Source organism: Mya arenaria, chromosome 5, assembly GCF_026914265.1.
Source record: "Mya arenaria isolate MELC-2E11 chromosome 5, ASM2691426v1".
In the NCBI taxonomy this organism is placed as follows: Eukaryota; Metazoa; Mollusca; class Bivalvia; order Myida; family Myidae; genus Mya; species Mya arenaria.
Window position 1 is genome coordinate 78,981,818 of NC_069126.1, and position 18,926 is coordinate 79,000,743.

The following is an 18,926-nucleotide window of genomic DNA, read 5'->3' on the forward strand; positions in this document are numbered from 1 at the left end:
CAGCAATACGGTATGGCACATCATATCATATCATGATCATAACGGAATTGCTTATCAAGGGATTTACAGTGTTGGCCAATAATGGATACGGGCGACAAAGAGGTCCTTTAACTGAGTATATGAAATTAATTGCTTGAAAATGAACATTGAAAAATAGGCCAATTTATATAGATAGTATCTGATGTCCTTCATTATTTCAGTGTCCTATGGAGATAGTTGTGGAACATGTGGACAATGTTCTCCCTCTACCAGTATGAGCTGCTACGGCCGTTCAACCTGCAATTGCAACAAAGGTTACACATATAAAGACAATGTTTGTAGTAAGTATTGTGAAATAAGTATGTGTGTCTGTCTTTTAGATGCATATTTTAAATGTCTAAATATATGTTTGAACGTTCAAAGAAACTGATATATAGTTTTTACTTTTCTGGGACAAATAGTAACTGTGCTCTTAAGAAGATTTATGGATGTTGAAGCTTAAAGGGTTTTACGTAACAACATTTACCTGATCTCTTGACCTCCATTAGTGTTATTTCGCAGCTGAATTAATTTTTCTAAATATATCCTCGGATCATTTCATAACGACAAAATATAAATTGTTTTCTTTCATGCTTTTCGATGAAATATGGAGTTTTATCAGTGAAATAACAACAGTGAAAATATCAAATTGAGTTTAGGAAACTAGCTGGTAAAAAAATTGTCACTTTAAAAATTTAAAACCAGCTAGTTAACACAATGCCAAGGATACGTTCTATCTAAAAATATATATGAAACATTTTTTCTCATAGATTCTTTTATTATTTAGACCTTTTCTTTAGATAAATGTAGGCTGAGCCTAAAATGTTTGTAAATTAATATATGCATAGAGTATAATTCTTTCTAGTAGAACTTATATTTATGTATTTGAAGTGTTTGATTTTAACTTCTAACCATATATTTTTACTTATTGTGTAGAATTAACATATGTATATAGTCCATAGCACCCACGCTATGATCAATGAAGCAGAAAAAATGTTTTAAAAACTGTAGAATTATTGTAAAACGTAGCGTGCTCGCCGAATAGGTATAGCCCGACGGCGAAGGTAAATAAGCTCCCCCCCCCCCCCCTTAAGCAGCACTCTGCTCCAGAATTTCATACTGACAACACCTTAAAAGAAGCTCAGAAGACTGCCACAAACTTTTACCTCAGATGTGTGCAACAAATCTTTGTCACTTTTGACAACAACTCTGAACATGACTTCTAGATTGACTTCTACCTTAAAAGAGTTATGTCTTACACATTGTCTAACTATTGGGTGTCTATGAGAGATTGACCAGGTAGTCCTGTTGACCCTCTAGGTTGATGGTGGTCAATTTATGACAATTATAGCCTCAGTTTAATTTCAACACCGGTATTCACCATTACAATTCATGTAGGATCTAAAAAAGCACTAGCATTTGGCATTTTGGACTTGCCCTGCTTAATCTCATTTTTAACTTGTACATTTTAACTGCCATTCGGATTTCATTTGCAATTATTAGTATTTAGTCATACATTCTTCAGACTTGGCTTGGCCTTAACAATTTTGTTCTTCACTGTAATATCACACCCCCTTTTTGGGGTTAGTTTGCTGATCTGTATTGAGCACCCACATTTTTCATACATTTTTCTAGACTAAAGTGACTATTTTTGCTGTTATTTCTAGTGTTCTGTTTAGTATGACTATGGCTGGTCATTTTTATATTCAGTCAGGTTGGTTTAAGTAAAATGAGGTCATAGGTCATATGGTAGTTATCACATTAGCCAATAATCGAATACACAGCGTACCAATGGTGTCAAAATCGGATCTTTGTCCTTCCTTTAGTTAAAGTTAGCATTTATTATTAAGAAATTAAGTAAACAATTACACTGTTCTTTTTTTATTTTAAAGTTACAATTGTTTTAAGTTGAAGTAAGGTATAATTACTTAAGTACAGGGTGCCTCATTCAGAACTTCTCACATATTAACACAGTTCTACTCACACATTTCAATTTAACATTTGTTGTAACTTAACCCTGTTTAAGAAACACACACAAGAAAGAATTTACAAATTGTCGAAAAAGAAGATCCTCGGAGAGAACCACTAAGACTTAAGACAGTGTTATGCTCGAAGAAAGTTGAGACACCAAACTCAGCAGAAAAACCCCAAACTCTTGCCAAAAGAGGAGTTCAACATAGATCTGTTGGACCACCTATGCTACCTACAACAGTGGACTGATAACATCCGAGATACGCTCCACAAGCTACCACCAGCAACCAGGACACTAGGGGACCCGTTTTCAACTCTACAAGATTCCACAGAACCGTCAACCCTACAAGTATCTGTCGGACCATTACCTTACATTGCCCCAACCGAAAGCCATATCCTGCAAGGGAGCTGTGTCCCGAACAACAGCCGTTTCTTACAAGACTGTCTGTGAGCCTCCTCTGCAATATTCGGAAAGACCATCATCTTTCCAAGATCTAATGAGACCAGCGTATCCTGTGAGATAATCACATCTGCAAGATGCTCCGATATAAATGTATCCATCAAGACCACCATCTTTGCAAGATCCACCGTTTCAGCAAGACTGTACAAACTCATCTCTACAAGACCCATCCAGAAATAGTAGTAATAGCAACAAAATTGCTATTGACTGGACAACTACCAACATTGGTCACTGCGATTGGGAGTATAAATACCTTCTCATTTTAGCAGAAAGAAAGATGTAAAATTGAAATATTGAAATGACCCTATTGAAATATGCGGGCGATGCGTATACATCCAGTAATGGATACGGTCGGCCAGATGCGTATACATCTGCTAATGAGCTATGTCGGCCTATCTCGTATACATGCGCTAAAGGGTTAAAATATAGGAGCGGGTGAACAAAATAAAAATGAATTATTTTACATCTTCAACAAAATGTGAGCGGTATATCCGCGGAACGAAACATCAATTTGGTGTGGCCAAAATTACATTTTGGCATACATAAAACATAATTGTTTTACTTAACATTCAATTAACAATACCAACATCAATAATGATAGCATTCATTTTGTAAAACCAGATAATTATGAAATATTAGACAAATTGCATTGGCCCATTGCCAAGAGTATTGCTTACTTTAACTCTAGATTTGATATAATCATACATGCTTCTTATTACATTGAAAAAAATACCTCTGACACCAAGTCTTTTTAATTTCTGCCAGGTTTGGTCTTACCACATAATCAAAAGCTTTACTTAAATCTATGAAACAGCAATATAACTTTTTATTATTGTTGATCATATGGGAAATGAGTCCATGAAGTACGAACATATTGTCAACAGTGCCCATCTTTTTCCTAAAGCCAGCCTGGCTTAAAGGGCTTAATGTTTTACAAATATATCTTGTTTTTATTGCAGTTATTGACCAAAGATTGGAATATGCATTGGGTGATACTGCCATAATAAGTTGTAACATTCCTGGACAATTCTCAAATCCACGCTGGGATGATGGCTCACATAATGTATATATCGCTGAGGGACAGACAACCTTTAACAATGAAACAACTAACTCTAGATGGTCTCGGTCTGAGGACACAAAGACCCTCATCATTACTTCAATTGAGGATAGTGATCCTAGAACATACAGATGTAGCATCACAACACCAACTACAGACAGCTATATAGCAATAGTGACAGTCATCATAGACCCCCCTGGTATGTCATTGGAAACATATTTTTTCCGTATATAAGTACAGGGTCTCAATGTTTTAGCTTGTTTATTTTAAATGATGATAGAACTTGATGATAGTGTCAAATCAACAGCGTTATGTACATTGCCAGTATTCATTATGAAAATAAATACAAACACACTGTACACCTACCATTTACTGATTAACTGATCGACAACTTAAATATTTTCTAAAACATATAGTTGATTATTTTTACACATAACCATGTTTGAGCTTGTTCTCCTCCTTATGTATGAAAAACACACAAAAAAAACTGTAATTAAAAAGTAAAGTTTTAAACTAAACTTTCAAAACACTTATTCATAATCATAGATTATTGTAATTGCATTTCTTTATACAAGTATTTGCAATGTACGAGAGGTGATTGGGAAGTTCGTAGACTAATGCTCGAAAAATCAAATAAATCACAATATACTTGGAAAGCATATATATGTTTGAAGGTTGATATATTTTGTCTACGGTGTAAAGATATCAGGTAAATACATTGAAAAATAAAAAAAAATACAGCAAATAACAATTACATGTAGTAAGCACGCCAGAGTACAACAAGCGACGTAGTGATAACTTCAGAGATTCAACGTAATCACCGCGGATTTGAATGCATTTTCTATGTCTCTGTAACCATTTAGTGTAGGTATCGCTAAACCAGTCACTGTCATATGACGAAACAGCATTTTGCGTATACATACGAAGCTCACTGGCGTCCCGAAACCGCACGCCTCATAGCGCTGCCTTGGTTTCCGGGAAAACTCTGAAATCCATGGGGGCAAGATTGGGAATGTAGGGTGGATGCTGAAGAATTTCAAAACCAAGCAAGTTGATTTCAAGGAGGGTTGAGTTAGCTCTGTGTTCAGGAGTGTTATCTTGTTGGGATATTATGTGCTCTTGGTCGAGATTGGGGCGTTTCTTCTTCAATGCCGGCCAAATCGTTGATCGTCTTCTATAGAGCATCTTCTTTCCCCCCTTCGCAAGCGCCCTACTGCATTTATTTGTCATACTGGAACTCTGTAACATCTTCCACGTTTCACTAGGTGTCTTGTCTAATCCCAAGCAAAATTTAATGGCTGCCCTTAACACGACGTCGCCCGTTGACGTTATGGTTTTGAAATTTCGGTTAGTGACATTACGCCGTTAAAAATGCTTATATCATTCAACCGGAAACAATGACAGACATCACAATTCCAGGAAATGACGTCATAAAAGACATTGGAGAGCAGACAATTTTGCGCAGTCGTACGCAAAAGAAAACGCATTCAAATGCGGTAGTAATCAATTTAATAAATGTTGAAAAATGTATAATTTTTGACGTGCTCCGGGTATGCCGATGCCGGTTGCTATGGACACTGATAATTCAAAGAAAAATACGTTTTTGTATTGCAACTGCAGGCTTATAAGAAGATTTTAATCCTAGTTTATTTTAATTTTCATAGTAGACTTATGACACAAATATTAAGCAAGTTATACAAACAGTCTATGAACTTCCTGATCATCTCTTGTATATTATATAAATTATGAGCTCACACAGCAGTCTGAATGGCTTTAAAATCTTCTTAAAAATAGTGTTTATTATTTATATGTAACAGTAATTTCAGACAAAGTTTGAGTGGTTTATATTGAAGTCACCATATACAGTTGATCTATATGATCAGTAGTAGATCAGTCAGTCGTTCTGTTGCAATTTTTTTAGCAAACCTGACTATGGTTAATTTCTGTATAACTTATTTTGACACTTCTGATAATATTTGGTGAGAATACACAAGTTTAGGCTTCCTTTTATGAAACTGCAAGAAAATTAGAGGTATTGCATTCAGACCTTTTGGTGTTTAGAATATTTATTCATGTGTATAATGCAACCGAAACTTTGTGAATAAATGCGCATAATTGTATTATTATTAATATTCAAGAATAATATAAAAAAATGAAATTTCCACCCAACTGGAGGTGGCATTTGGTGTAAAATTGAACTCAGTTTTTTTTTCATGTGGCACTTGGTGAAAAAATTAGACTTAGTTAATTTTTCATATGGCAGTTGGTGAAAAACTGAACTTAGTTATTTTTTTGGGTGGCATTTGGTGAAAAAGACTTAGAAAATCTCAAGAGTTCTGTAAGATGGAACTCAGCAGAATTCACCATTAATTATCATCATGGAATAAGAGTAGCATTCAGTTGCTGTTGATGCTGCTGTTTTAGCATCATTACATAATTATGCTACTATTTAAAACTAACTGGTAATACTACTTTTGGGGATTTCTCCCACTACTACTATAACTAAAGTTCCACTACTCTTCACCATGTTGCGGGTTCTATTGATGATGATTATGATGTTGGTGGTTCTATTGATGATGATTATGATGTTCAGGTGGTTCTATTGATGATGATTATGATGTTGGTGGTTCTATTGATGATGATGATGATGATGATGATGATGATGATGATGATGATGATAATGGTGGTGGTGGTGGTAATTATGATGGTGGTGGTGGTGATCATGATGATTGTGGTTGTGGTGGTGATTATGATGATGGTGGTGGTAGCGGTGATTATGATGATGGTGGTGATTATGATGGTGGTGGTGGAGGTGGTGATTATGATGATGGTGGTGGTGGTGGTGATTATGATGATGGTGGTGGAGGTGGTGGTGATCATGATGATTGTGGTGGTGGTGGTGATTATGATAATTGTGGTGGTGCTGGTGTTGGTGGTGATTATGATGGTGTTGGTGTTGGTGGTGTTTATGATGGTGGTGGTGGTGATGATTATGATGGTGGTGGTGGTGATTATGATGGTGTTGGTGTTAATTATGATGGTGGTGATTATGATGATAGTGGTGGTGGTGATTATGATGGTGGTGGTGGTGGTGATTGTGGTGGTGGTGGTGGTTGATTGTGGTGTTGGTGATCATGATGATTGTGGTGGTGGTGACAACAATAAAATAAACAACATGTTGATGATGATGGTGATGATGATGATGACAACAACAGCAATGTGATGATGATTATGATGATGAGTCAAACTCAGTTTTCTGTGGACAAGTGCTCTGTTGCTATTTCCCCAAAGGTACAGGGATCCCATTAATGTTTGATTTAAACTCGGGTTGACCTCTCTGCTGGAAAATATCTTCAAAATATTTGAATCTTCTGACAGTTACTAGCATTTGTGGAACTTTGAATAGTGAGATATTTTTTGTGCAGTTTTGTTTAATTAAATGGATTGATTTAAAGGCAACTTTTTTATCATATAATAACAAACACAATTTTAGTAAGATCAGGACTTATCATATATTTTTTTTATTATTTTACACACATCCCGTGCCAAATAAAAACGAAGCTTCATAAAAGTGCAGCTTTAGTGAAGCTATTTCTGCGCTAAAGCTGCGCTTTTTTTCAAAAGCTGCCTTTTTTTCAAAAGCTGTGCTTTTTCTTTTTTTTTTTCAAAAGCTTCGCAAAAGCTGCGTTTTTTTCATGAAAGGTTCGCTTTTAGTAAAAAAGCTTCGCTAAACCTTCGTCTTTTGAAAAATAGCTTCGTCTTTTTGTTTAAGCCATATTTTCTTTAAACAAAAGCTTCGTCTTTAACATAAAAGCTTCGTCTTTTGCATAAAAAGCTTCGTCTTTTTGAAATTTAAGATGGCCAATATTTATTGGAAAAGACAAAGCTTTTCAAACAAAGACGAAGCTTTAAAAAAAAGACGAAGCTTATTTTTTTGGATCTTTTGCTTTGTAGGTGCACTTTTTCATCTCAATTATAATAATTCATGTTCAAGTTAAGAATTTCTTTTATCAACAGTAATTTAATTGTTTTGGTTTATCCATGTTTAAATCTACAATAACATAAAAAAATATTCAGTCATTCATCAAATTTGACATTCTATTCCTGATTGAATGAAGTATTCAATCTCTTGATGAATGAATGAAATATGGAAAAAAGGGTTGAATCCAAAAATAAAATAATACATGGATGAATGAATGATTGATTGATTGATTGATTGATTGATTGATTGCACAAACGAATGAATGATGAATGAATGCGAATGCTTGATTGATTTATTGATGTATTGATTGATTAACTGGTGGGTTGATTGATTGGTTGGTTGATTGATTAGTGATTGAATGAATGAATGAATGAATGAATGAATGAATGAATGAATGAATGAATGAATGAATGAATGAATGAATGAATGAATGAATGAATGAATGAATGAATGAATGAATGAATGAATGAATGAATGAATGAATGAATGAATAATTGAATGAAGGAATGAATAAATAAATTAATAAATGATTAATAAATTGATGAATTAATTTACTTAATTCGTTACTATTAAATGACTGGATGAATAAATGAATTATCAATTAATGATTCAAAATAAAATAAAAAAAAGGATATTTTTAATAAATCAATGCAATAAATCATAATTTTATAATATTATGCAAAATAATACATTTACAAAATAAACAGTTATTAATTGCATTCAACTGAATATTCACAGAATTCATATTACTTATTTCTATACATGTTATCATCATAGATCTTAATGCTTTGTTCATAAGCCATTCCCATGATAAGCCATATTTGTACAACAACCAATCTGAATCTCAGAACCAAATTTGAAATAGGGGCGGCCATTTTGTTGGGATTTCAGCAGGAAGGGTTGGATGTTTTTAAAGAAATTAATGAATTTACACAAATAACAACCATTGGTGAGAGGGATAAATTAATGATATTAAATTTATGATATAACTATCATAAGATCAGATGAACATGGACTATGATTTGGAATGACAATCCAATCATTTGATGTTTTGTAAAAGATGACATGCAATACTGGTGAGTTCTTATAATATTCTGATCTTATACTTATTTTAGTTGTTTATCAATTACTTAATAACCTCAGTGACTAATTTCTTTAACATGTTGGACTTATATTTCAAAATGATATCCAGCTCATAAAAATACAATGAAATTTATAAGATATAGTTTTAAAACTCATTGATTTCTTGTTTTTACCCTTGGCTTAACAGAATATCATTCAAAATTTGCAGAATGTTTTTCCATTAAATGTACATCTGATAATAATCAGTGTTGTTTTACAAGGGGTAATAAAACTGCCATCTGCCAGATGGCCTACCAGATATTGAAAATTGGATTGATCAATTATGTAAAGTAATATGAACTAAGGCTCTGCCTTTACGGGCTTGAAGTGCTATTGCCGGACACTTTAAGTTTACTTAATGACTAAGTAAAACATACTAGGAGTAAAAGGGAAACGCTTTATTGTATATGTTAATAAAACTTTTTAAATAACAAGCAGTTTTGTTGCTGTTAGCAATTTATTTAGTGTATATGCAACAATCTTCAATAATAGTGTATACATTATATATAATGCATTACTTTATATTTTATATAAAGTAGAGTCGCGCTGGACTATTCCGCCGCTTTTCGGTGTATGGATTGAAAAGTTTTGGAGAAACATGCATTGATCACTGTTATATTAGATTTCAATGCAATACATGATGTGCTGAGATATTTACATAAATTGAATTGGAAAATATTTGAGGTGGTACGCAAACTTTTACATAAATTGTAAGTTGAAAAGGGGGCATAATTTTGTCAAAATGCTTGATAGAGTTACCTCCTCCTGTGTACAGGTTGGGGGCATAATGGTGAACGAGCGTGCAAAGTTTCAAAGCCAGATATCAATGGACTTTGAAAATATTTGAGGTGGTACGCAAACTTACACGTAAATTCTAAGTAAAAAAAGGGGCATAATTCTGTCAAAATGCTCGATACAGTGACCTCCTCTTGTGTACAGGTTGGGAGCATGATGGTGAACAAGCGTGCGAAGTTTCAAAACAGTATGTCAATGGACTTTGAAAATATTTGAGGTCGTACGCATACTTTTACATAAGTGGTAATGCTGACGCTGACACTCGGGTGACTAGGATAGCTCTCCTTATTCTTCGAATAGTCAATCTAAAAATGATCACATATCAATAATGTTGCACTGAAGTATGTAACAAGCAGGGGTTATTATAATTTTAACTAGAATTGAATGGGCAAAAATCTATTTAAATATGATGGTAAAACATGGCAAAACATTTAATCAATTACTAATGATTATGATTGTATATGAACAATATGTAGCCAAGCAGCTCTGGAAAATTGTCTGCAAAATATCTCAGTGAGAATAGAGAATATATTATTATTTGTTTGTTTCAAAAACATACACCACACCCCCGCCAAAAAAGTTGCAAAATGTCAATTATGAACAAATGTGTTGTTTAGATTTTAAGGGCAAATACAATTCTGCTTTAATTACAGAATTATCTTAACGGTGCTTTCAATAAACTTTAAAAGAATTTGTTTGCAATGACAAATCTGACAAACATCATGTCTAATGATCAAAATTATCTAAATTTCAATTAATGAATATTGTAAACAGCTTTGCTAAAATCAGATATAAACCAAAAGACCCAATAAACCAAATTATGTTGATAAAATTCAGTGTTCTCAAAAGCACAATCAATGTTTTCTGTACTGACAGCTGGATCTTCAATGTTTAACATATATATCAGTTCAACAACATAAAGTGATCTTGGATTCATTGACAGTTAAAACACCATAACTACTATACACCGAACTGGTGTCTTCTTGAAAAAAATCATGAATAAAAGAAACCTAACAAACCAGCAAAAACTGAAAGTATCTGGTTTTAAATGCTAAATATGGCACAAAATTAACAGAACAGAGTTTTGCAATTGTCTATACAGTTGCTCAATTATTACATATTTGCTGTAAATGTCACATTTTGTATTATTCACACAAACAAGTTTGACAGGGGTGACTAACATCTGCATTCTCTTGAAATATGGGATTCTGTGCTGCATCCAGTTTCAAATTGTTTGACCACTTCAGGCTGCTGGCACATCAGAATCTGCAAATAACATAAATGCATTGTTTTTAACAGAATAAAAGTACTAACTACTACTGTGAAGGTATACCAGTTAACAATCATTTGAGGCATACACACTTCTTTATGTAGTCATAAATTTGAAATATACACATAAGGTGATAATTAAAGAAGTCCAACTTCAACACAAATTATTTATTTATGAAACAACGTTTCGGCTATTTGGCCTTCATCAGGTTGTATGTATATAATGAACAGGAAATTACGTCAACATCAAATGACGTCAACGTTGATAACGTTGATATAGTCACATAATGATAGTCATAGTGTAATTTGACGGATTCAAAGATCAAGACAAAATAGATGAAATACATTATGTTTGAATATTTTGCAATGAGTATTAAACAACTCCAAGGTAATTGACTACAAAAAGCATTTTGGAGGAGTCAGAAATGCACTTGCTTAGAATCTCTTCTTACTTGAAGACATTTTCCATTCTCTGGAGGTGGTATGGAATTCCAGACAGAACTTGAACAGGATTTTTTGTCCATAAGGTCCTCTCGAGCTTCAGCAACCAGGTGGCTATAAAAAAGAACCAATACATTTGTGCTTTTACAGAATGTTGAAATGTATTAAGAAGTATTGAGGGATAAGTCAAAAACCTGAAATTTATAAAAAAAGCAAACAAAATAGTTCTTAGAAAATTATATAATATCATGGCCGTGACCGGAAATAATTTACAACCAGCATGAAACAATGTTATTTAGGAATGAAACAAACAGAAAAGATAAACTTAAAAGATTCAAACCCGCTACTGTTTGGATACGTTTTCATAAAGTGATTGTGAAATACTAATAATTTACCGCATGATGTCTAATCCAATTTGAATTCGGCTGGCTGGTCTGTCATCCTCCCCATCTCCAACCTGTTGCAAACAATAACAAATTGATAATAAGTTATTAAGGAATTGGATTACTAAAAAATGTCCACTATACCTGGTTGATATAATTACTAAAAATCTTATATTCATAAGGACATTCACTAAAGGCTTCGAGTTGGGTTGGTGAAGCAGGCATTTATGCACCAGTCAATTGTAACCATGCCCCCCCCCCAGGTCCGGGGAATAGCAGGGACTTTGACTTCTGCTATGAAAGGTACAAAGGGCAATAACTCTGTAATTGGCTCAAATAGAATTGCGGTTCCTATACACTGCACTTCCTATCATTATGATCTATCACTGTATGAAGTTTTATTAAATTCCATCCAATAGTTTTCAAGTAATGCAACGGACAAGAAAAAATAACAAAGGGCAATAACTCTGTAATTAGCTGGAATAGAATTGAGGTTCCTATACACTGCACTTCCTCTCATCATGATCTATCACTGTATGAAGCTTTATTAAATTCCATCCAATAGTTTTCAAGTTATGCTCGGGACAAGAAAAAAAGTATTAAAGGCCATAACTCTGTAATTAGCTAAAATAGAGATATGGTTCTTGTGCACTGCACTTCCTCTCATTGTGCTTTACCATTGTATGAAGTTTCAATAAATTCCATATAGTAGTTTGCAAGTTATGTCTGGAAAAGAAATTGACAGCAAAAAACAAATAAAGGGCAATAACTCAGTAATTAGCTAAAGTAGAGTTATGGTTCTTGAACACTGCACTTCCTCTCATTGTGCTTTACCATTGTATGAAGTTCCAATGAATTCCATCCAGTACTTTTCAAGTTATACTCCAGACAAAAAAAGTAACAAAGGGCAAAAATAAGCAAGTATAGAGTTATGGTTATATTACACGGCACTTCCTCTCATTATCCTCTACCATTGTATGAAGTTTAATCCAATTCCATCCAGTAGTTTTTAAGTTTTGCTCCGACTGTGAAACCGACCGACCACAGGGAATAAATATTATTAAAAGTTAGAAAAAACAACAACATGATAGTATTGAACATTTTCCTTTGATTTTTTAATTGAAGTGTCCCTGACATGAGGAAATAGTTACTAGAATATTTTTTACTTCTTATATTGATACTTATTGTTCTGGGTGGTGAAAGTTATATTCACATATTTCCTAAACAAAGATGAAGTTTACAGATGCAACCTCACATTTGACAGTTTAGACATTATTTAGTTTTTGTATTAGATGAAAGAATCAGCTTATTTTTGTATCATTACAAAAACAGATCTCAAGTGTATGAAAATGTCCCTTGAATTACATTTTTCCAAAAACATTATTAAGTAACAGGGCTTTTTCTGCCCAATTCGGGAAAAAGACCCTAGACATTTCGGATAATTTTGCGTCATGAAAATACTGAAATTGGGAAAATTAACTGTTAAAAGAAAAAGCTTAGACAGCTTAGTCTCCTGCGAATTAGGAAATGATTTTATATTAGTTTAATTCCCTTTAATAGAACCAAAATGGCTGAAATATCAATCCTTAGGTTTAAATATCTATTGCAATTAATCAATCATGACAGATATATCTGAATGTGATGAAAATCAATGATTTCTGAGTACAATTATAAAAAAAACTTTACATCACATAATTTATTAGGATGTTGAAAATGAACCAGTACATTTTAAAAGACTTTCTAAAACAAAATTTCTGAAGATTGGGAAAACATCTTATATTTTGCTTTGGGAATGGGTCCGAAAGTCAAACCCATGGGTACTATAGAAAAAGCCCTGAGTAAGTACTACGCTTTTAGCCATGAAACATTTTTATTTTATACTAAATAAATTCCAATGAAACTGTCCAATATGTATCTAAAACTCACATTGGCAGCTAGATGGTTTATGAAAGGGCTAGACACCAGATGGTCCAAAAATCAGCAGATATATTATTTCCCAGTTCATATTGTGAATATTTAGCATGTAAAAGTGACTTGATAAGAACAGACTCATATACTGACAATATTTTTAAATCAACAGGTATTTATATGGTACACAAACAGTTAATTTTAAATTGGTAAAACACCAAAAAACAGCAAAAGAAGCATTGCGCCATTAGCAGAGGTTTTCACTTTTTCTATTTTCTTGCAAATGTACAATTTGGTGTCCCTTAAAGTTGCACTCCCACAGATTTAACGTTTTGACAACTTTCTTATTTTTGTCTTTTAACGAGCCAATTTTTGTGTAAATGCATGGAAACAAGTTATATAAGACTGCTGACAAAAAATTTGATCGCAGATTTTTATATCTTATTTCAAAAAAATGATTTTTTATTCATTTTTCTTAAACCGTTAGTAACGTTTTAAAAACAAAACATTAATGCACCAGTCAAATGTAACCACGCCCCCCCAGGTCCGGGGAATAGAGGGGACTTTGACATTTCGGTCCAGCCAACCCCGGGTAAAATCCCTGCTCTGCAGGAATGAACTGGTGGTAAAACCCCCGCCAAATGCCCCCGCACCCCAGAGACTCAATATAAGGCCCAATCTCCGCTAAATTTAGCGCTAAGACAAAACCACCACGGTCGTCGGGCCCTGCGGGGCCACCAGGAATGTAAAAACTGGGCCCATTTCCTCGGCTTTCCCCGGTATACCCCCAGACAGGGGGGTGGGTTGGGCGTGGTTTCAATTGACTGGCGCATAATTTAAAGGAAATATAAAATTCTGCAATCAGATTTTTTATCAGCAAACTTTTATCATTGGTTTGCAGATATTTACGCAAAATTTGCTCTTTCAAAGGCAAAATAAAATGTAAAAACGGTAAATTTGTGAGAGTGCAGCTTTAAATTCAATCACTGAGAAATGAAAATACATGACATGAATAGGATCTTAGCTCCACCTGCTAAATTGTCATTATTTATTGTCAGAATTTGAATTTATCCATTGAAGTACAATTGGACAGAAAAATGTATGACAATTGCAGGGCTGGAACCCGGGACCCCTTTGCTAACAGGGTGAGTTCTTCACCAACTGAGCTACTGAGATGCATTTACATTTTCTGACAATCTAAATAAAGAGAATGGTACCATGCCATAACCTATGTGCGATAACTGAAAGAAAAAATAAATAGTGAATTTGTTTTGTTTTAGTGTAAAATCCTGATGTACATGAATTTCACTGAGTGAGAATCAAAAGCTATATTTTAAGAGCAACGAACTGAAATATTTTGCGATCTATCACAAACATAATAATTTAATTTTAGACCCTAAAAGTGTATTAAATGGCATTCAATTATAATTATTGAAGTAGGGCAACAAATTATAATTTGTATACAAAGGTCACATTATTTTGGTAATGAAGTTGTTCAAATTGTGTCCCAGCCCTCTTAGCACTGGCATTCAATATTTATTTGAGAGCTGGCTGAAATTTCAAACAGTAAAAAATATCAATATGTTGAAACAGTGAAAGATTGTTTTTCTATTGTTTATAAATGTCTATAAATCACCACAAAGCATATATAATAAAAATGTTTTGAATTTTGCTATGCCTATGCTTTACTATATTAGAGCTGGCATTGTAAATGTCTTGTTAATTTTACATGAACGATATCGCTTTTTAAGTAATTCATATAGATTCATATAGGGTTTGAAGAAATAATTGAGAAGAAAATATTTCTCAAGTCGAAACAGCAGTTAGGAAGAGTAAATTGCACACTCCACGAAGAAAAATCACTAATCTACAAGCATGTTAAAAACTTCTGAAAAATATTGCGAAAAACGCCACTGTTTTTTTGCTGAACTGATGACCCCGCATTTTCTGATTATATGCAGAAAAAAAAGGTATTATAAACATTGCTTTTCGTGAGGGGAAACCCCTCCCGAACCCACCCAATTTAAATAATTAATTACTTAAATGTCATTTTTTACTTTGTAGGAAAGAGTTTGTCTTAAACTGTCTAGCATGCTTATACATGCCTTCAGCTGAATAATTTTGAAAAGAGGTTAACTTAAAGAAATTCTGTGCGGAAATATGTGCCAGTTTAAGCGAGACATGTCAATACATTTCATCTCGCCTAAAGGTATCCTTCTGTAAACCTTGGTATTTTTTTTTTACCAGTAAGACGCTGTAGCTATAGTGTTTTCATGTAATTCTGCCAAAAAGAAACGCTGCCTTTTATGCTGAAATCTCCCCCGGGTTCATAATCTATAATACTCACATTATTATGCTTGTTGAAACCAGGTCAAACATGCCAAATCTGATGGTTGTCGGGAGGGTTTTCCCCCCGAACCCTCCCCTGAAAAACAAATTATGAATTACTAAACATTTGATTTCATTATTTGTGCTGAAGTGGTTTTCTGTAATTTCATTCATACATCTTTATCGCTTAAAGTATTCGCGAGTCATCTGCCCCACTCTGCCATGACAAAAATATTAATTTTTAATTTATCATCTGTGAGACGTCCCTTTAATGGGCGGACGAGTCTAGCCTGTGTGACCAGCTGCCCGTTTAACTCAGTTGGCAAGAGCGCCGTGCTAGTGTTCCTGCGGACGTGAGTCTGAGCCCCACACCAGGCACACTTTTCTTCTCAGGTTTACCATAATCATGCACAATGATTTTTAATGAAAAACAAATGTTTTTTAGATTTAGTTTTCACTACTTAGCGATGAAAAAGTCGATCGAAGGACCAAAAATCTAAAATATTGAAAAAATCAACTTCTATGTAGTTTTGAGGTTCAATATTTAACAAGCATGACTTATAACAAGCATGAACAATTTTTATGAAAATAATATTTTATTAGATTTCTATTCAGAAAGCATAAATTTACGCTTTCCCGAAATGTCGTAAAGCAAAAATAATATGTTTGAGAGTCAAATTTATCGGGACTTCCCAATCAACAATGTCTTGTGGATTTGTGTTGATTGCAGCTATTTTTAAAAAGATTTATGCATTTTTGTAACCCGGAAATGAATTTCAATCGCGAAAATTCATTATTTTTCTGAATAACATTCTTATTTGACAAAATATTATCAGGATCTCTCAAGACATTGTTGGATAAGTATTCTGTGGCATTTTGTCATAATGACGAAGTATGCCAAGAATAAATGTTTCAACCCCCAAAAAGATCGTTTCTCAAATCTAAATAAAACAAGCATTTTCAACGTTTTATGTTTTGACCTTCCCCACCCACTTTGGAATTGATGTGGATACCGTTTTCATCACTTTAGCTTGTTCATTACGTAAAAACCAACGTTATATCATTATGGTGTCCAAACAGCAACGTATGAACGATTCAATTTACAATGACAAGTATAATTCTTAGTTCAACTCACCGTGAAAACAACGTTAAATCCGTGTTATTGCATCATGATATTGATATATGCAAATCATTGTTTATATCAACTGTCGTAAAATGCGCAAATACATATATCTTAATTATTTAGATATCCGGTTTAGACGGTATTTTTTAAGATGTTGGGTAAAAAAACAATTGTTACGACAAACCCTGTTCGTTTTGTATTATTATTGTAGAGTTATGAAATATAATTTCCGGTCAAAAGAAGTACTCTTTAGACGTGTATTCATTATATGTGTTCTCCACTCCTTTTATGGAAGTGCCGAAGGTGTATTGTACATGTACCTCGGGTATTTCCGTATTGATTTTCATTGGTTAACGGAGGTCAAACCCCGCCCTAAACATGTACAATTTGCTTGCCGGCATGCACGCGCTTTATATGAACAATGTATCACGAGCTTTTCTCGTTCTCATTTTCACGGTTCAGTGGTGCCCAAATTTTTTAATGCCTATCACTCCGGCAAAAAAAGAAGTAGTCCCTTGCACACACGTACAAACCGTAATAGGGTATTAATTAATTATAGCGTATTAATTAACAATCTGGTAGTTCACACTGTGTAATAAACAGAGCTGTAAGGAACCTCTAAATTTAACAAAAGGGCAACATAAGGCAGAGTATGGAAAAAGTCATCTTACTATGTAGTTGACAGTTTAAAAAAATAGTTTACAATTTAGGTATCATACTGAAAGGTATGCCTCTACACCAACTAATGGTGTAAATAATTAGAAGATCTAAACAAAAATAAACAATATTAGGTATAAATATTGATTTCAAACATTTAGAATATGCTTCCATGTGGTTTAATAGAGACTATCATAAAAAGTATCACTAAGTATCAGTGAAAAAGAATTGATATTTAACAATTTCACATTTTAATACAGCAATAAAAGGTCATAATGTTTTGTTTTTATTCTTTATTGGGGAAGTTTATACACAGGTATCAATGGGATATTTATTCATATAATGTGGGAACTAGTGATAAACTATATATGATATATATTTTATTGAAAGTTTTTTGTTACACCAGTCTGAGGCTTTTTATCCCCTATAGTATTGGAGGGTTGGAGGAAAAAAAGCAGCTTTTGTGAAGAGCTGCGTTTTCTTGCCACAAAAAGCGCAGCTTTTGCGAAGCTTTCTGCAGTATTGGCCAAAAACGTGTAGCTTTTGCGAAGAGCTGCGCTTTTTGCTTGAAAAGCGCAGCTTTTGCGAAGCTTTCTGCTGTATTGGCCCAAAAAGCGCAGCTATTTGCAAAAGCTACGCTTTTTGCTTGAAATAGCGAAGCTTTTGCGAAGCTTTGTGCGGTATTGGCCTGAAAAAGCGCAGCTTTTGCGAATAGCTGCGCTTTTTGGCCAATACCGCACACAGCTTTGCTATTTCAAGCAAAAAGCGCAGCTTTTGTGAATAACTGCGCTTTTTGGCCAATACCGCACAAAGCTTTGCTATTTCAAGCAAAAAGCGCAGCTTTTGTGAATAACTGCGCTTTTGGCCAATACCGCACAAAGCTTCGCTATTTCAAATAAAAAAGGAAGAAGCTTCGCAAAAGCTGCGCTTTTTCAAACAAAAAACACAGCTATTGCGAACAAAAAACACAGCTTTTGCGAAGAGCTGCGCTTTTATGTCCAAAAAGCTGCGCTTTTAACAAATCGAAAGCTTCGCTCAAGCTTCGTTTTTTGGCCAATACCGCATCGTTTTGCGACGCTTTTAGCATCGTTTTGCGGCGCTTTTAGCATCGTTTTGCGACGCTTTTAAGCGAAGCTTTTTTGGCACGGGATATTAGGCTCTTTGTCTTTGTTTAAAGTTTGACTAAGAGATTTATAAGCTTTATGCATGCACTGTCAAGGATGTTTCACTTTTTTCCAACAGAATTGACTAATACTCATTGTAGGAATGTACTAAGTTTAGAAAGTATCATTCAATTTGTACAATGAAGTTGAAGATGTATAAAGATAAATGTTATAATACACCTTTTTTTCAGACAAAACCCCCCATAAAGATGACAATGTACCTGGACAAGATTCTAAGACTCTTTTGGT

General features: G+C 34.0%; 1 protein-coding gene across 1 annotated transcript in view; it reads left to right on the forward strand.

Annotated features, from left to right (window-relative positions):
- LOC128236038 (uncharacterized) overlaps nucleotides 1-18,926 on the forward strand; it is a 65,544-nt gene that overhangs the window by 15,544 nt on the left and 31,074 nt on the right. Inside the window, exons 4-5 of the mRNA XM_052950858.1 lie at nucleotides 201-320; nucleotides 3,409-3,705. Of these exons, the coding sequence (XP_052806818.1) occupies nucleotides 201-320; nucleotides 3,409-3,705 (417 nt within the window). The remainder of the gene's footprint in view (nucleotides 1-200; nucleotides 321-3,408; nucleotides 3,706-18,926) is intronic.